The 20,686-nt window shown below is 43.6% G+C and overlaps 1 protein-coding gene across 1 annotated transcript in view; it reads right to left on the bottom strand.

The window, feature by feature from the left end:
- Positions 1-20,686, bottom strand: part of LOC124554982 (phosphatidylinositol 3-kinase regulatory subunit alpha) — a 40,276-nt gene that overhangs the window by 9,881 nt on the left and 9,709 nt on the right. Inside the window, exon 3 of the mRNA XM_047128721.1 lies at positions 3,230-3,725. Within this exon, the coding sequence (XP_046984677.1) occupies positions 3,230-3,725 (496 nt within the window). The remainder of the gene's footprint in view (positions 1-3,229; positions 3,726-20,686) is intronic.

Raw genomic sequence — 20,686 nt, 5'->3', positions numbered from 1 at the left:
CTGTGGAAAGAATGGTGGCAGTCAAAGTCTGTGCAGACTCATCAATACTACTGTATGGTAGGACAGGAGGGATGGTAGCAGAGGAGAAGGAACCCAAACAGCTTTAGAGAAGGCCCACCTGGGAGGGTGACAGGACGAGATATACTGAAGGAAGGTCAAAACAATTGGGTAATGATCGTTGTCATATAAGTCATCATGGACACCCCACTGAATGGAGGGAAGAAGGCTGGGACTGCAGATGGAGAGGTCAATGGCAGAGAAAGTGCCATGTGCCACACTAAAGTGTGTGGAAGCACTGGTATTTAGAAGACAGAGATCAAACCCTGCCAGAACAGCTTCAACTGTCCTGCCCAGGGCAGTAGTCGTGTGACTACCCCAAAGAGGGCTGTGGGCAATTAAGTCCCCTAGAAGCAGGAAGGGAGAAGGGAGTTGTTGAAGAAGGGTGATTAGGCCACGGGATGTGGGTGGCCTGTCAGGCGGGAGGTAGAGATTACAGATTATGATTGGAGTGACCAGATGGGCCCTGACAGCAATTGCTTCCAGAGTGGTATAGAGGGGAACCCATTTACTAACAGTGTCCTTGTGGACCAAGGTGCGAACACCACAAGAAGCCCGCAAGGGGCCAATTCAGTTTCGACAGAAAGCGTGGAACCCAGAAAGGGTGGGTGAGTACAAATTGGCAAAATGGGTCTCCTGGAGAGCAATGCAAGCAGCAGAGTGGGAGGAAGCAAGGGGGGGGGGGGGTGACACAAATAGCCATTACAATTCCACTGGTGGATTCTCAAGCTGGAGTCCAAATGGGAAGCGAATGGACTGGAGCCAGTCACCATCTGTCACTGATAAGGATGGGGTAATGTCCATATAGGTAGGGTCGGACACTGTTCATTGGTTGGAGGAGGGGAGGCAGCACCTCAGGAAGTACCGGAGAGGCCTTGCCCTTGTTCTTGTGTTTCTGCTTCTTCTCTTGTGAACGAAGAGAAGAGCAGACTTCAGCAAGGTTAGGCATGGAATTACACCTTGAAATCTTGGCGCCCACTGGCCACGGATCACGCAGCCAATGTGGAGCTGCAGATCGCCTTTCAGGGGGGGGTGCCAGGAAGAGGAGTCCTGGGAGGGAACTCCAGTACCAGTGGCTGCTGAAGAAGGGGAGCGCTTCTCTGGTGGGGGAAGGGGAACAGCACCTGAAGTGGTGGGTATGGGCACTGAAGGGGTGGGTATGGGTACTGATGGGGAGGGGGAACGGGAGTGGGAGAGTGAGGTTGAGTTGGAAGGTTCGGGGCAAATAGGGCGGGGATGGGAAGTGGAAGGGGTAGGAGGGGGAATGGATGTAACTGAAGCAAAAGTAGAAGCTATAGGTGCGGGATGGAGCCAGTCATACTTTCGACAAGCCTTGGTGTAGGCAAGTCAATCTAAGGTCTTGTACTCTTGAATCCATTGTTCTTTCACAAACACTGGGCATGCTGGCAAGTGTGGAGAATGCTACGCATTACAATCTATGCACACAGGTGGGGGAGCACACGCACTCCCTTCATGGAGGAGGAACCCACAGTCACCGCGGAGGGGATCATTGGCACAGTGGGAAGACATGCGTCCAAACCGTAAGCATTTAAAGCATCTCATCGGTGGCAGAATATAAGGTTTTACATCACACTGATACACCATCACCTTTACTTTCTCTGGGAGGGTACCCCCTCGAAGGCCAGGATAAAGGCACCTGTATCGGTGCGATTGTTTTTAGGGCCTTGCTGTACACAGCGGATAAATCGGACTCCTTGCCACTCGAGGTTTGCACGGAGCTCCTCGTCAGTTTGGAGAAGAAGATTCCGATGGAAAATGATGCCCTGTACCGAGTTCAAAGATTTGCTGGGTGTGACAGAGACTGGGATGTCACCGAGATGGTCACAGGCACGCAGGGCTTCAGACTGGGCAGCAGAAGATGTCTTTATGAGCAAAGAACCAGACCACATTTTACTCACGGATTCCACTTTGCCATACTTATCTTAAATCGTCTCCATGAATAACAAAGGCTTGGTCATGGCCAAACTTTCGCCATCTGTCCTGGTACAAACCAGGCTCTGAGGGAAAGGTTTCAACCCAAGCTGGCGAGCTCGAACCTCTTCCCAGGGAGTGGCCAGGGACGGGAAGGCTGAAGAATCAGAAAAAGGAGTGTCATGTCTTCTATCACTCTTAGAGACGGCTGCATAATGGCCAGGATGTTGAAGCTTTTTTCTCTTCATGTGCAAGGCGTCCGCCTTAGTACCACCCACTCTGACCAGGGGCTTGCCCCATGTGCGCCACCTAGCCACAACAAGGGCCGTCTGGCAAAGTGGCCATTGCTGGGAATTCTGATGCCCCGAAGTGATGAGCACTGACTTCTTGGCATACACGAGGTGTTAACAGCTCAGGTACTAGCAGTGTGATCCTTGTGTGTTGTCACGGGGCTCAGCCAAATGGGTACTTAACAGCTCCACCACACGGACTGGCTACCATCCTGGTGACCTACCAGGAAGGGGGCCAGGGTGCAAGGGGTAAATTGGAGGGGAGGGGAGGGGGGTCGAGCCTGCACCATGGAAACTCGGCTGGGAATTCATCCCCAAACGAATCATACAGAACAGAAAACATTGGAAATGGCAGTCAAACCCCAAGGGTACCAAAAAAGCCGAAAAGGAGATGGAAACAGCAAACTAAACAATAGCACATACCAAAACAAAGCTGGAAGGATAGCCAGGTCTATATAAAGAAGTCCACCAAGAGGGAAAGGAGGGGGCAGGGAGAAAGGAGCAAGGACAGGGAAGGAGAGGAGCAGGGACAGTAATGCAGTCTGGAAAAAGGAAGGAGGCTGCAATAGCTCGGAGCCCCATGCAAGCCACACACGTACCCACAAAAGGGACTGTGGGCCCCTGGAGGGTGTGCTACACATTTTTTGCTTTATGTATCCCAGTAGTTGGTTTTTGGCTCTCACATTATTCCCATGAATTATTCTATACACATTGCAATTAAGAATAATGTAGGAACCAAAAAACTGACTACTGAAGACACTTTATAAAGTGAAATGAGTCTGGTCCAAATAAGACTTTTTATAGTCACAAAAGAGGAAATAATTCCCATATTACTTGTACACTTAATTATTCCTTCAGTACATAAAAGAAAACAAAATTTCACTCTTTCAATACACCTAACATTCTAGTAAAATGCCTGAAATTATCTCAAAACAGGAGTAATATATTACCGTCATCAATCTTTTGTCGTAGTTCAGCAACCCTATCAGCACTGGGTGATGAACGGTACATTTTGTACAGGTCCAAATTGTAGACGAGGCGCGCTCGGCGTTCTAGTTCATCGACACATTTCACGACGACTGCAGGGGGACCAGGTCGTTCAGAAACACAAAGAGGCACACCGAACAATGAACAGAAGCGAGGTCTCGATGCAGAAGACGATGCGGGTGAAGCGGATAGACACGAGCCCAATCCAGTGGCTCGGCATGTGCGATGAGCAACAAATCCACAGTCCTGGCACAGGAGACCCTGGTGCACCAGCCCACGAAGGTATCGATTGCATTTGTCACAGCGTTCCAGGCTAGAGAAGCTGTGTTCCCGCAGTCTGTGAGGAGTACCACCACGCTCTTCTTCGGCCACAGTAGGTTCCTGTTCTTGCGACCGGCACAGTTCATCGATACACACCAGTATAGCCTTTTGATGGAATTCGTCCTTTATGCCCATATTCTGAAACATCAGTTGCAGTCTTTTACAAAGGGGAATAATTCAAACATGTAATTGCAGCACTGATCTAAAGAAAACAGAAAATCTGTTATTCAATTACTGCGATGTAAACTTAATTAGAACCTATTAAGACAGATTGGAACAACCTAACTTAAGGCAGAAAAACATTTTTCCTTCCACACGAGAAATCTTCTTGTGAAGTTTATCCCGTGGACATTCCAGCACAAAAAAAGTTAACCAAATGGATGACGAAAATTAAAATCTACCATCATATGTACCTGACGATCTAATCAACTACTGACACACTTCTACTATCTGCTTTTATTTGCCAGACAGCCTGCTAAACTACAGTTTACTCTTTCCTTAACTGTAAGCTTGAATTCCTCGTTTAACGTTCCCCGCAAATCGAAAAACTATTGATGCTATGGACCTACCAACACGCATACGTTAAGGCTTATGTCCGTGTCAGTAATTTTCAACTATCTTTTATAGGATTCCAATTGCTCCGAGCGCTGTTCGTGAGTTTACTTTTCTCACTTTTTGCAAGTATCTACAGACCTCTTAACAAGAGTTCGAAATAATTCTTACAAAAGAAAAATGCTTTATAAATATGTTTTACAAAGTTTCTAAATGAGTGAAGGTGCTTACACGAAATGACCAATCGGCGACATGAGTCGGCAGTTTAACCTACGAGAACTGACAGTATTAAAGCTCGAGTGTATTTAATAAAGCGAGGATATCTTGTCTCGAATAAAGGTGAGTGATTTGAACGTCTGCTGGGGATCATGCAGTAAGTTCGTAAAGTGCAGGAGTTCCTTCGCATCTGTTGCTCCTGAAGTACTTTGAAAGACAGACCTGTAGAAACCTCAGTCAAAACGCATCTTCCGCAAGTTAGTTGCCGAAAATGGGAACGCCCTCTAGGACAGATCGCAAAAGATATTTCGAGAATACTGAATGATATGAAGAGCGTTATTCATTTTCTTCCCACTTTTTCCATTACTGAGATGTGTAATCGGACCGAAGTCACCGCAGTCTTTCTCGCCACCCCATTTTTTCCCCTCCGTGTTTATCGCATCCACCAACCACAATTTCATAGTCATTCTGTTTATTTACCTCTCTGTGGAACGTTGAAAATCTTTACAGTCAACGAACAATCACATATTCAAAATGACTAGTAGATAGGAGTCCCATACATTTGATCAGGAATAACGCACTAAATACCGCCGACAGTACGCGGCGTGCTGTGGTCTTCCGAATCCGCCGTGCAGTGGCAAGTTCGACTAGGAGCTGTATCAGCAAATTTGGCCACTCTTCGTACTGATAACGTCCTCTAGTACACTGGACTGCCCCCCCCCCCCCCCCCGCGCCACACACACACACACACACACACACACACACACACACACACACACACACACACACACACACAGAGAGAGAGAGAGAGAGAGAGAGTTCTGGATAGATGGCATTGAAGAGACCTGTTACTTTCCTTTGATAGTTGTGAGGTTCTTGTTTCTGTAAAGAATTTAAGCCATTACTATCCATAGTCCTCGTATGAAGTTATCATCATTGTCGCACAAAGATATGCAAAGATTTATGATTCCCACATTCCGTCTGTCAACAGGACACAAATACAATCAAAATACCTGCGTCTGATAGCGATGTCGTGCACGGTATACAGTTACCTGAGGGGGAAAAAAAAGAAAATAAAATAAAAGAAAATAAAATAAAAAAAATTTAAAAAATGCAACCGCAAGCGCAAAAATAAAAAGCTCTTTCAGACGCAGTGACTGCACGACACGTACCGTAACCGGTTTCATGTCAATATGAGAATATAAGAGAGTGTTTTTACGTTTTACTTAAGAGCGCGGAAGTGCGTTACGTCCTGACGTTAATTGCGAGCGTGCTACAGTGTCTTGCCCGCTCGCTTGGTCCAATGCCAGCAAGAGCTGGGCGCCTGCGCGCTGCGTGCAATCGAATAAAGGAAGCCACTACTGGCTTTGCGGTAGTACTGCGTATGGTATTCCAAAGAAATCAGTAAGACGTATCACCGATAGTATACTTATTATGAGGGAAGAGGGGAATTCCAAAGATTCCATCGTCGACGTACGTACTTGTGTTTTCATGAACGGAAAAGGAATGTGAAAAGGCAACGCAAAAAGGACTTACCTTCCTTTAAATGTCTTAGAAATTTAGTCTGTTCACTGTTTCGGAAATAAGGTGTAATGTGTCGAACAAAGCGATGACCACCCTTGTAGTCTTTCCTAAAACGTCATACTGAAACGTATTCCAGTAAAAAAACAACTAGGAAATGCTTTCTAAGTTGTTATCGTTTTCTGAGAGCTTCTATTAATTCGAAGCTGATTCTTTCTTTGCCTACAACAGAGCTGATATGATCGTTTTATGTCACATCGCTCTGGGCATTCGTACGCCGTTCTTAAATGGTTCAAATGGCTCTGAGCACTATGGGACTTAACATCTGAGGTCATCAGTCCCCTAGACTTAGAACTACGTAAACCTAACCAACCTAAGGACATCACACACATGCATGCCCGAGGAAGGATTCGAACCTGCGACCGTAGCAGTCGCGCGGTTCCGGACTGAAGCGCCTGGAACCGCTCGGCCACCGCGGCCGGCTACGCCGTTCTTAACTTCAGCTGTTATGCATTAATGTCATGAATGAATGGTACTGTGAACTAGTTAGCTTATAATCATTTTGAAGTCTATTTCTCAGTCCTTAACTGTAAACTTTCAGTAAAATTTATTTTCTCGCCCTGACATGAAATGGAGTCACTTGCGGTCAATCTCATGTTCCATGTAATATCGGCTAAGGGAATATAAAGCGAGTTTCAAAATTCATACTCTGCCTGGAGAAACAAGTTACGAAACGGAATTCAAACTCTGAAACCTCATCAACGATGTTACAGAGGGGTTAAAATATGGGATCGACCTTACCAGTGTGTCGTCACAGCCCAAGTTACAGTTATCGTCGTCACTTGGCAATGCGGCAATTAATTCGTGATTCATAAGTAACAATACACGTTTGAAGATTTCGTCATTCCTACTGTGCTCGGAAAAACAACAGTTTGAAGAAATAAGTGCTATTATTCATGCTAATGCTAAAAGGAGAAGAAAAATTAAAGATGGTGTTCGAACTTCGAATGTCCTGGCAAGAAGTCCAGCTACGAGAGCGTGCTGAAAAATAATGGCTCCGAATTTTTTATGTGAAAACAAAGATTTTTAAGTAATACAAACGTTATTAACATTCTAAATTTTTATTTTTCATATCTGCATATTTGCAGCCCTTTTCTGCAAGAGGCCTCCGAATTGTAGCGCGTTAACATGGCGGTATAACGAACTATGTCGATGCGTGAGAAACAGCATGCTGTAACCGAGTTTCGAATTCTAAGAGTTCGTCCACAAATGGAGAACCCTCTTCTTCAGCATGACAATGCCGGATCATACACAAGCGCTGCAACATCTGCAACAATCTGGTGTCTTCGGTTCACTGTCATCGATCATCATCCTTACAATCCTGACTTGGCCCCATTTGATTTTCATTTATTTCCAAAACTTTGAGAACGCATTCTACGATTTCACTTTGACAGTGATGAAATGGTGCAAGCAGAGGTGAGGCTGTGACTCTGCCAAAAAAGTAAAAGATTCTACAGTTACGGTATTAACCCTAGGACTCACTCTGCTAAAATTTCTCTAGTACTCCATCTGGGGTCATACATGACCCCAATCAATACATAATTGACTGTGTGTACTAATCATTCAGAGAACAACGTACTGTCGTTTAATACTGTTTGTTTACATTTTATTTATTATTTAGACACATTTCACAGCTTTTTTAACAGGTATGTACATAGTAGAATGAAATTACATATGGCAGAGTAATTACATATCAGAAGTTGAAGGCGTTTTCGCGGGAAATTCAAAAGATAAACAAATGCCATCATCGTAGCGCATTACACAGTATTGTACCCGTCATTTCAAGCTAATACCAGTAAAGTAACGGAAGTATACCTATCGCTGCGTACCGCTGTAAAAGCACATTAATCGCCATTAAAATGGAGAGGAATTAAAAAGCGGAGGTTCTAAACGAAAGATTACAAAAGAGAAATAACAGTAAAATCAAGTTATAGGTAAGTTCATTTGCTGCTCTGAAAAACATCAATGATATACTTTCACTTGTCATCCAGAATCATCCTCAGAACTCTGGAGAGGGGGAAGTGATGAGCTCAATATTACATATACATCTACGTACCAACTCTTCAATTTACATTGAAATGTTGCTTGCCGTTGAGGTTTTTGTGTCCCTAGATTGCCAAGTCTAATCTATTGCGCAAGATATGTCTATGGATATGAATCTCAACATTGTTTTTAATTGTAGTTGTTCATAGTGATGTTAAATTTCTACGAATACTGTAAACAGTTCAATTATTTTTATTTACTTACTCTCATCAACACATTAAAATCATAAGTAGTAATAATATGGTATTCTGCCTTACGACAGGTCTTTTTACGGGTTAAGCCTCTTCCACTTTTGTCTGTCCATAGCTAATCTTTTCATGTCTGAATATTTGTCTCCTTTGATATTGTCCAGCATCTGATATCTTCTTTTTTCTCTTCCCCTTTTTCCCTCCACTATTCCTTCCTTCAATAAACAATCCCTCCTCAAACAATGTCCAATCCAGTTCCGTTTTCTCTTTCTGATGACTTTCAACATGTTTCTTTCTTCTCCAACTCTTCTTAATACTTCATTTCTTATTCGGTCTTCCCATTTCACCTTTTCCATTCTTCTCCATATCCACATCTCTAGTGCCTCCAATCTTCATTCATCTTCCTTCCTCAATGTCCAGGTCTCCACACCATACAGTGCTACGTTCCAGATGTAACATTTGGCAAGTCTTTTCCTCAGATCTTTATTTAGTGGTCCGCAAAGTAATTTCTGTTTCCTCTTGAATCCTTCTTCTGCCATTGCAATTTTTTTCCCAATTTCTGTTGAGCAATACATATAATCAATTATTACACTTCTCAAGTAATTGAAGTTTTTCACTTGCTCTATTTCCTCTCCCCTTATTTTCATACGACATTTTCTGACCTTTCCTCCATTTACCATGCTTTTCGTTTTCTTCTTGTTAATCTTTATTCCATATTCTTGTAATTTTGTGTTTAGATAATCTAACATTTGTTCCATCTCTCTTTCACTCTCTGCCATCACAATCATGTCGTCTGCAAATCTTATACACTCCACTCTCCGACCCGCTATACAAACTCCTCTCCTTTCATCAAAACTTTAATTTCCTCCAGATAGATACTGAACAGCGTTGGTTATAAACAACATTGTCTTACACCTCTTCCCAGTTCAATTTCTTCACTCATCACACCTCATATTCTTACTCTTGCTCTCTGGTTCAAACACAAATTTCTAATTAGCCGCATATCACTCCAGTCAACTCCATGTTTCCTTAGGATTTCCATTAGTTTGTCCCATATGACACCGTTAAAAGCCTTCTGAAGATCAATGAACACAACATACAGCTTCCTTTTCTTCTCCATGTACCTCTCCCCTATCACTCTCAGTCGCCCAATGGCATCTCTAGTCCCCACTCCTCGCCTGAAACCAAATTGTTGATCTCCTATTACGCAATTCAGCTTTCCATACAGCCTTGGCTGCATGCGGCATCAGGCATACAATTCGATGTTCCTCACACTTTTCGATGTTCTTTTTCTTTTCTATAGGTATTAACATACTTTATGTAATGTCCTTTGGCCATTTTCCTGTCATGTATATTTGATTACACAATTCAATCAACTCCCTTTTCCCTACTTTCTCCAATGACTTTAACAGTTCCGCAGCAATCTCATCAATTCCCATTGCCTTTCCATTTTTCAGCTCCTTCATAGATGCATCAATCTCACTAGTTATCATCTGATACTTCATCTTTTTCTACCCCAAGCTCTTCTTCACTTGGTCGTCTGTCTGCAGCGTATAGCAATTCTATACATTCTTTCAATCTTCTCATTATTGCTTGGGGTTCACTCACCATTTTACCGTCTGCTGCCTCTACTTCCTTCAGTCAACTGTTGTTCATTTCCCTGAATATCAAATCCATTGCTTCTTTGTCCTTGAAATCATATTTTCCTTCTTTCTCTAATTTCTGTATCTTGTCTTCTCTATCATAAAAAGAGTAATAAAACTTTACACAAATATTAAGCCTTAAATAGTGCGTTAAACAATTAATTCTGAAACTGATTTTGCTTCGACTTAGTTACCACAGTATTTTCACTATTTAGATCCGCCTAGGGGTCTATAGATCATATACACGGCCCTGTCCACAGTTACGTTTCCCATATACCCATGGGTACAGAGGTTGGCCAAAATATGGAAGCACCACGAGACGTGCATGCCTGAACAGAGATGCAGATGCTAGCCAAGCCCGCAGGTCGCACTGGCCGGCCGCAGTGGCCGTGCGGTTCTAGGCGCTACAGTCTGGAGCCGAGCGACAGCTACGGTCACAGGTTCGAATCCTGCCTCGGGCATGGATGTGTGTGATGCCCTTAGGTCAGTTAGTTTTAATTAGTTGTAAGTTCTAGGCGACTGATGACCTCAGAAGTTAAGTCGCATAGTGCTCAGAGCCATTTGAACCTTTTGAAGGTCGCACTGTTGTATTTGATCTCAGCAATGCACTCGTGACGTTGCAAGTGTCAATCGCGGTCAGAGCAGCCTTCTGTGCAGTAGACAGTGCATGCTGTCGGAGCTGCTCTAACGACAGTTGCAAGAGACACTGCAGTACTGAATGTCGCACTCGCAACCCTTACAGCACCAAAAACAACAGGAAGACACACCCAGAAGCATAGAATTGCAAGGCGAGCTGGAATTTCAAAACCACTCATCAGTGATACAAATGCCCGTAATAACAAAACGTGGTGCCGTAGCCATAAAACCTGGACTGTGGAGCAATGGAAGTGTATCGTTCGGTCGGATGGGTCTTGCTGTACAGTGCTTCAAACTGCGGGCATTCGGTGATTATCTGGGAAACCATAGTGTGCTATGGGTTCCATGGGTACTTCACAAGGTCGCATTACTTCAAGAATTACGTCACCGTTTTGGTTGATGAGGTCCATCCCATTGTTCAATATCTGATCCCCAATGGTGATGCTGTGTTGCAAGAGGACAGGGCACTTGTTCACACAGCTCGCATCGTCTAGGACTATTTTTGTGAGCACCAGGATGAATTATTGTATCTTCCCGACCATCACAATTACCAGACTCAATACTGAGCATTCATGGTTTACTTTGCGAAGAAGGGTGTGTGATCTCCATCCACATTCTTGAACGTTACCTGAACTTGTCACTAACCTACAGCAAAAATGGTATAAGATTCCTTCGAAAATGATACAGGAGCTGATTTTATCCATTCCGCGACGAGTGATAGCTATTTTAAATGCCACCAGTTTTCATACACGGTGTTAGATATGGTAATGTGTTGTGTTTTCGGTGTTTCTGTATTTTTGTACGTAAAGAGGACTGTTTGCGAAACCATTAAAAAATGAAAAATTACTAGACGAAGTAATCAGATGCCTTGGAAGATACTCTATTCGCATAGAAATTAGGATGCGTGACAATGAGCAAGATGTCATAATAATGATTACGAAGAGGCCGAAAGGCTAGAAAAGCAACAAAACGTGTACAAATTTCGTATTTACTCTGGCAGGAGGTCGTGTAGCATATGAAACATGAGAAATTGAACTGGCTTTGGAAATGTAGTGGTCTGTGGCTAGTCTTCCGATAAATAGCTGTTAAAACGTTGCATAAAACGTGTAGCCTGCAGAGCAGTTAAAAATGGTTGACACCCTCGCATGATATAAAAAGTATATAGTAAGACGCTTCTTGAGAAACAGTGCCCCCTTCACTATAATCACAATGAAACGAGTAGAGATTCGGACAGACAGGCGTTAATCGAAACTCATTTCCAAGACTACCGAAGCAAAACCTTACCTCATGACCACGTCCAAAACACCGAGAAATTTTGGTCATACGTTTAGGTTGCCAGTGGCACAAAAATTATTTGTCAGATACTTAACGAGGAGTGGCAAAAACAACAAAAAGACTCACTTTCTAAATGTTTCTCAAATGGAGAGAATTAAGTAATCCTGCTTCATATAAAACTGCCGCACCACTAAAATGAGCGGTATTTGTATCGGTACTAAGAGGATAGAAGAAAAGCTGGGATCATCCGCGAGCAGTCTACATTTATATCAGGATTTTAGCGCCACTCCTAACATTCTTTACTGAACAGAAAAATATTTTATACAAGAAAAAGCGAGGCCAGGTCATATTCTTTCACAGAAAGGGGTAGCACCGTCCATAAACAGACCTTTTCAATCTATCCCAGGCACGTCCGACAGGGTTCATGTCTGGAGAACACGCTGGCTATTCTAGTCGAGCGATGTCGTTATCCTGAAGCAAGTCATTCACAAGATGTGCACGATAGTGGCACGAATTCTCGTCCATGAAGATGAATGCCTCGCCAATATGCTGCCGATATGTTTGCACTATCGGTCGGGGGATTCCATTCACGTATCGTACAGCCGTTACGGCGCCTTCCATGACCACCAGCGGCGTACGTCGGCCCCACATAATGTCACCCCAAAACAGCAGGGAATCTCCACCTTGTTGCACTCGCTGGACAGCTTGTGTAAGGTGTTCAACCTGACCAGGTTGCCTCCAAACAGGTCTCCGACTACTGTCTGGTTGAAGGCATGTGCGACACTCATCACACAACGTGATGCCAATCCTAAGCGGTCCATTCGGCATGTTGTTGGGCCCAACTGTACCGCGCTGCATGGTGTCGTGATTGCAAAGATGGCCCTCGCCATGGACGCCGGGAGTGAAGTTGCGCATCATGCAGCCTATTTGCGCGCATATTGGGTCGTAACACGTCGTCCTGTGGCTGCACGAAAAACATTATTCAACATGGTGGCGTTGCGGCCAGGGTTCCTCAGAGCCATAATCCGTAGATAGCAGTCATCCACTGCAGTAGTAACCCTTGGGCGGCCTGAGCGAGGCATGTCATCGACAGTTCCTGTCTCTCTGTATCTCCTCCATGTCCGAACAACATCGCTTCGGTTCACTCCGAGACTCCTGGACACTTCCCTTATTGAGAGCCCTTCCTGGCACAAAGTAACAATGCGGACGCGATCGAACAGCGGTATTGACCGTCTAGGCATGGTTGAACTACAGACAACACGAGCCGTGTACCTCCTTCCTGGTGGAATAACTGGTACTGATCGGCTGTCTGACCCCCTTCGTCTAATAGGCGCTGTTCATGCATGGTTGTTTACATCTTTGGGCGGGTTTAGTGACCTCTCTGACCAGTCGAAGGGACTGTGTCTGTGATACAGTATCCACAATCAACGTCTATCTTCAGGAGTTCTGGGAACTGGGGTGATACAAAACTTTTTTTGATGTGTGTAGATTCAGAGTTCAAATATCATGTCCTAATTTTAAGGGAGCCGTCTTCTCAATGCTCATTGACACGAGTCCCAAAACAAAGAGTGTTCAACAACGATTTCTCTTCACACAAATATCCTATTAGCAGTAAACAAAATAACCAAGTAGATTTGGTATTTTCCGACTTTCGAAAAGATTTTGCTTCAGACACAAAAGAATATATGTTTGTGTTGGATATGTAACCAGATGTAAGTGAGAAGTGAGGACCTATTAGTTTGCACAATATAAAACTTTACGTCAAAAAATTGTTCAAATGGCTCTTAGCACTATGGGATTTCACTTCTGAGGTCATCAGTCCCCTAGAACTTATAACTACTTAAACCTAACTAACCTAAGGATACCACACACATCCATGCCCGAGGCAGGATTCGAACCTGCGACCGTAGAGGTCGCGCGGTTCCAGACTGTAGCGCCTAGAACCGCTCGGCCACCTCGGGCGGCCAAACTTTACATCCACAGAGACAAAAGTAATTGTCTCTCTATCCCTTGGAAGTGCGATAAGGACAACTGACGTTCATTTTATACAATATCAATTTAATTTATAATATTAGTTACACTGTAACTAATTTCATAGATGATATGATTGCAACTTGTGTAAGTGAAGACTTTAGAATGGGAAGGCCCTACAGTCAGTGTCTGGTTGATACCAAGGTATTTTTCCAGGACAGTAAAGTGATTGTCACCTCCAGGACACTTTGGGTATGTGAAAAAATAATCAAATATACCGTAGTTCTACGTCTATTCATTATTTGTGCACCGAATATTCTTTTAGAATCTTCTGTCTACTGTGAGGGATGATTCATGGAATCGATGGCGGCACTGCAGAAATCATCGGGTATTTCGTTCTACATAAACATATCAATCCGTTGCGTGAAGAACTGAGCGTAGAAATTAACACATTGGAGGAAGCACAGCAAGAATCCCATCCCGCATTCAGGCCATTTTACTCCACACGTAGACGAGTGGATAAAAATATGGAAACAACGTACGTAATATACAACCATACGTAATAGGCGTAGGAAATCCTACCATTCTTCCCGCTAAATAGTGGCAAGTTCAGGTTACGATGATGACGAGGGATAGGAATCACGCACCAGTCTCTCCAAAATATACCATATTTAGATCTGGTGGTCAGGGTAGATGCGACAATTCATCCTTTTGCTCAGAAAACCAGTCCTGGATAATGTGAGGTGTGTGAGAAGGGGCCCTGTCGTCTCTGAACACAGCATCACCATTGAGGAACAAATGTTGTACCATGAGAATGAACTGATCAGCCAAAATTGTCACAATCTTTGGAAGTAAAGCGACCTAGCAGAGGAGCCATGGGCCTCATGGAATACCATGATATGGGTGCCCAAATCATCACCTAACCCCCGCCATAATTCACTTTTGGGACGTGAACTCTGCCAGAACTTGAAAACAGAATCAAACAAGACTCATCCAATCTAATTACTTTCTCCTATTGCTCCATTGTCCAGGTTTTCCCGTTATGGGCATTTCTATCACTGATGAGCGGTTCTGAAATGCCAAAAAAAAAGTTCAAATGTGTGTGAAATCTTATGGGACTTAACTGCTAAGGTCATCAGTCCCTAAGCTTACACACTACTTAACCCAAATTATACTAAGGACAAACACACACACCCATGCCCGAGGGAGGACTCGAACCTCCGCCGAGACCAGCCGCACAGTCCATGATTGAAATTCCAGCTCTTCTGAAATTCTCTGCTTACGAGCTGACTTTGTGTTGTTCCTGTACTGACAAGGTTCGCGAGTGCGACATTCAGTTCTGCTGCGACTTCTGCAGCTGTCGTCCTCTTACTTCTCGTCACGAACACTCAACACATGCGTCCGTCCGCGTTGCGACTTGGCGGATGATGTTTTTACGCTTTTCCTGTGTGCCTTACAAATCTTTGATACAGTGCCTCTTGACAAACCAAACACTTCGACTAGATTAGTTACAGAAGCACTCACCATTCGAGCGCCAACGTTTTGCCCACGTTCGAATTCACCTAGCTCCGGTATAATGCACAACACACAGAACACTGTTCTGACCACACATTGAGGAAATTTGCACAGGTAGCGTTTGTGGTCAAATAGAACAGCGCAGCCTGCCTGCTTGGCTAGCGTGTGTATGTTCAATCATGCATTTCTCACGGTGTTTCAACCTCTGTAAATGCACCGTGCTGATGACTGTTTACTTGTCGGTTCCATAGTCCCCAGTAAGTAACCACCAAGTCCGCAGCTCGTGGTCGTGCGGTAGCGTTCTCGCTTCCCACGCCCGGGTTCCCGGGTTCGATTCCCGGCGGGGTTAGGGATTTTCTCTGCCTCGTGATGACTGGGTGTTGTGTGCTGTCCTTAGGTTAGTTAGGTTTAGGTAGTTCTAAGTTCTAGGGGACTGATGACCATAGATGTTAAGTCCCATAGTGCTCAGAGCCATTTGAACCATTTGAAGTAACCACCAGCCTTTGCAGTCTAGGAACTCTTCTGCATAATAACAGCAATAAAGCCTATGTTCAACCTTTGTTACTTCGAAATTTTGTTAAAACTCATTTTTTTTATAATGCAGTTCCTACCATTATACGAATCTACTTCCGTACTCGATAATTTCACGTTCAACATGAAACATATACGTGTTCATTACGTTTGCATTTTTCTTTTCATTGGTAACACTACTTCAGGGAGGAAGTTTATTCCCTCTCCTCCTGCCATTCTGAACGGCAGCACTTCTCTCCGCAACTCTCTCTAAAAATTAGAGTGGTAGCACGATCAAGTGCAACAGTAAGATCATTGCAGGCGTTTATAGAGAGAAGTTTCGCGATTATAATTCCACACATGCTAACCGAAGAGCCAGTGGACACGAACAGAAAATAGGAGACTACTGAAGGTGCCTAAAATATTTTATCAAATGTGCTTCGCTAAGAAAAAAAAAATCAGTTGCAAAAGGTGCTGGCTGGCTCATAGTCAGAATACCGTTTAGAGGAAGTTTTGACTGTTGGCAGCTAAAAATTCTAGTGGTGCCTAATTATTTTTCTTTAATAGTCAAGTATTGCAAACCGCAGAAGTCTTTTCATTGACAACTATCACTCTGCATGCTGGTCAGAGAAGCACGACCATGATATCCTCAAGACGACAAACTGTTCCGGATAAAACAGAGTGTAAGCACCCTGTACTGATACAGGAAGAAGCAAAAAGCCGCCCGGCTCGCTTAGTTACCTGTGAGCTAAATACGTGACTGGCAAGTGAAGCACTAGTGCTCCAGAAGCGGCCGGAGCTCGGGCTAATATGAATAAAAGTGATGCATTATCTCAGTAACAAGGAATAGTACTGGCAGGACAGAAGCTGGTTAGGCACAGCGCCAGGACGCAAATGCCAGTGGACCGTCACAAAGAGTAATTTCACGAATGTGACTTCGCTTTCGAACGAAGGGAGGTATTTGGAGATCAGGGAAACTATAGTCAGAAACAAAGGCAGCCCTCGGAGTATGCGTCACAAAATAGTTTACCTGTAGGACGTTAAAACACTAACAGCACACATAATATAAGTCGAAACTAATAGATCTCATAACTTTTTTATGCAAGTAGGTGAATTAGCAACAAGACGTTACCCTGTAATGACTGATGACATTGGTCGAAGGGATATCGTGGATAAGAGCACACCGAATGAAGCAGCGTTTATTCTGCAAAGGCTCAAGTCTCCAAACACAAACCACATATACATGCGTGTGAATTATCTCAATAACGTAGTGACAAACTACTGGTATAGGCAATAATACAGAGTTGCCAAAGTAATAATATCCACGTCACGTTTTTTGAAGCCTCTATGTTGTATAGAAGAGATTGGATGTAATTTTTATCTGCCGTATGCTGGTGCCACTTGTGTTTAATTCCATTTTATGAACTACAATGCTTTCTTTGTACATTTCAGCTTTTTTTCCTTTTGTGCAATTTACTGACTTTTGGGCCGTTTCTATTCAGCCATTTCAATAATGTATATTCAGCCATTTCAATAATGTAATGTCAATTAGGAACATACGAACGTTAGGACAACACAACACCCCGTTCCCGAGCGGAGAAAAACACCGACCCGGCCGGAAATCGAATCCGGGCCCCTCTGCTTAGCAATCCACCGCTCTGACAGCGCAGTTGCCGAGGCGGACATCTCACTTGGTTGACGACAGGCTATCAATATATTTGAATCCGTGCCATGCAAGTGCGGAGCAATGTCGGTCGTGCTCTTTGACCACAGAGTATTATTTTCAAATAAAATACCCTTTCGGCACTGATGTGTTAATGATGAGCACAGATTTGAAACTAGGTATGTATAGAGGGAGCTGACAATCCTAAAAGCGACCTTGATTTGTGGAGAGAATATGGTGAAGCAAACGGAAGCACCAAGACACTCTACATTGTGTGTCACCTGGGAAAATTTCGGTGTCATGATAATTGTTTATGATATTATAAATAGTTATCACGGCATCGAAATTTTCCATGGAAAATAGTAGTAGCGAAATAAAAATCCCTAACTGATAGCTTGACAAGGAAAACCAATTCGTGCAAACATTGTTAAGATTTGCGGAATGTATTTCAGCGATAGATAACACTGATTCAGGTGGCGTGAAGTGAAAACAAAACTGCAGAACGTAAAACGAAAGAAACAATAGTAGACACTACCGGCCCGATTTGTCAGTAACCGAAATACATCGGTATATGGAAATACACCATTTTAAAAAAATCGGATACAAGGATTGGATAAAACAATGCGAACATCCACCTAATATTGTATAGGCTCACATTTGGCGTCCAAAAAACTGCTTGGGTACTAGTTGACATCAATTTCCATTAATCTTGAATGGTGGGCAAAACTGTTTCTTATCATTTCTTGCAAAGAAATTTATCATTACCAGAGAGATAGTCGGGGAATGTTACTATTCGAAGCCACTGACTATGGAGGCCAGTGAAGACATTATTTCATTTTCTTGATCAAGTTCAAACATTTCCGGAAATGCGAGAGGCTGAAAGATGCGCTCCCCTGATTGGAATAACTCGTGTACGACTTAGTGAACGTGGCCACCTGAAATAGTTTTACATATTTCACCCGTTGTGACCATAATATAGCCGTCATTGCCTCAACTGAATCTCCACCTGCTTCAAAGACGGAAGATGATTGTCTAGATTATACACCATCCCTGTTGTTATCCACATGTAAACGTGTCCTGCAGTAGACAATTATCAACGTGGACTCGTCGGGTCACAAGGCATTTCCGGTCCAGGTAATCGGTGCTCCAGGTTTTGTGCACCTTTCTTCTTTGAAATCACTGTTTCCTGAGGCCTCACAATAACACGTGTACTATGATATTTCTGTTTGAGTACGCGTCGCTGTATGTACTCTGTTTCACACATACCTCAATAAAGGTAACGATAATCTTCCTGGTTATCAGTGTCGTATTGCGCTTAGCAGACTTCTTTTACTTTATACACCCTGTACAACAGATACAGTGGCTCCAAATACCCCTATAAGATTTGCGTGTGTCGTTAATGTGCTAACTAAACGAGCTCCGACGATATGCCCTCGTTGGGAACCTGTTAATAATCGATATGACGGTAGATCATAGACGCAACGGAAACGCGCAACACTTCCTGATCTGTTATGGTTCAGAGGGATGGGAAAAAAATGTAACGCCGTTATCAAAGAAAACCAGTTCGGGCGATGAAATGTCTATCACATTATTTTGCACTTGTAACATGAATAACATGACTATCGCACAGGCTTCCAGACATTCTACTAGACTACTACAGCAGTGGTGAGCGCCAGTTTCGTCGCCACTCTTAACACGACACTGAACATTTCTTCTTAACGCGCGGTTTGTGGCCGGGAAAACGGGGTGGGCTATTTTTGTCGAGAGTAAAACGAATTTCATATTTGTTTCTTTGCTATTCATCGCTTTTTTTCTAGTTCATTATGTGCTTTCTCTGCTTTCCCGCCAGTATCTGTCCTTACTCATCTCTGCAGTATTTATGTCGGTGCTACGCTTACATCTTACTAGTAGCCTTCCCCGTCCCGTATTGCTATCCATATCTACTCTGAATATCTCTAGCGGTATTCTGCCTTTCGGCATTCTCACTGTATGCCACATACAAAAGCCGGCCGCGGTGGTCTCGCGGTTCTAGGCGCGCAGTCCGGAACCGTGCGACTGCTACGGTCGCAGGTTCGAATCCTGCCTCGGGCATGGATGTGTGTGATGTCCTTAGGTTAGTTAGGTTTAAGTAGTTCTAAGTTCTAGGGGACTGATAACCACAGCAGTTGAGTCCCATAGTGCTCAGAACCATTTGAACCACATACAAAAGTTAATTTTACTGGCAATTCTGGGTCGCGAGCACGTAGTCATCAATTGTTTTTAAATATTTTCCGTATTGGAGTTTGAATGTCTCTTACATGGACTGAAATTACGACACGCTTCTAATCAGAAAGTGCCAATTTTTGTCCGTCTGTCTGCCACTCTGCTGATATTTCGCATCCATTAACGATAGGATAGTCTGCTGCTGCCATACTTCCTGATTCCGCATACTACGCCGCAGGTGTTTGAAGCTGTCGTCAGACTCGCAACAGGTATTAGAGGCCACCTTCCGTTGTCCACCTAACTGATGATCGCGTACTGTTTTTCCATCCTTGATCCTGCTTATACAAAACTATTTCCACTTTAGCCAGCCGTATCAGTGAATATATCCTGCAAAGGCAACTACTTTATTTATCTCTCTGCCGTATTGATGAATGGACGAGTGTTCACGTCGTACGAACAGGGAAGTCAAAGCGGCTGGTGCGCTACACTGCTGTAGCAATGGACGAGTATTTGCGAGCCTGTGCGGTACTGAGAGAGGTACTAGCCGTTTATTATAAATTAGTCCGCTCTTAATTCACATGCTAACTACGCCATGTCACCAGTAGAGACAATGGAGCGCCGTACAGGGCGACACGGTACTGTTCTGATTGCATAAATACTCCATATTACAATTCTCACCGTCCACCTTTGCTAGTGTGTCGTATTAACAGAACGTGTATTTTCCGACACACTGACACCCTTAAGTCTTTCCGGAAGTTCTTTTATCGATGTTCCAAATGTGATAATTTAAAACAGAATGATTGGTGTATTGGGACTTTTCATTTTGTTCTGATCCACCAAATCTTTATCGAAGGAGGTGAAAATATGCACAGGCAAATACTAGCAAGACAGAAAGGATTTCCAAACTTGAAGATAAGCCCAATATACATTTGGGATGTACACATGCACTACAGTACCTCTCAGTTGGCTTCCCATTATCTGTTTCAGGGCTGCATAGTAAAATTATTTAATATCCATCTCCGCCTTCTTTATCACGTGCATTATACTGTGAGTTTCAGCAACATTTTTCCTGACCTCCAACTCCTGATTCCCTGTCGTAGAACT

The sequence above is a fragment of the Schistocerca americana genome, chromosome X, assembly GCF_021461395.2.
Source record: "Schistocerca americana isolate TAMUIC-IGC-003095 chromosome X, iqSchAmer2.1, whole genome shotgun sequence".
Classification (NCBI taxonomy): Eukaryota; Metazoa; Arthropoda; class Insecta; order Orthoptera; family Acrididae; genus Schistocerca; species Schistocerca americana.
The sequence above is the reverse complement of the archived record's forward strand: the minus strand, read 5'-3'. Positions and strand labels throughout refer to the sequence as shown.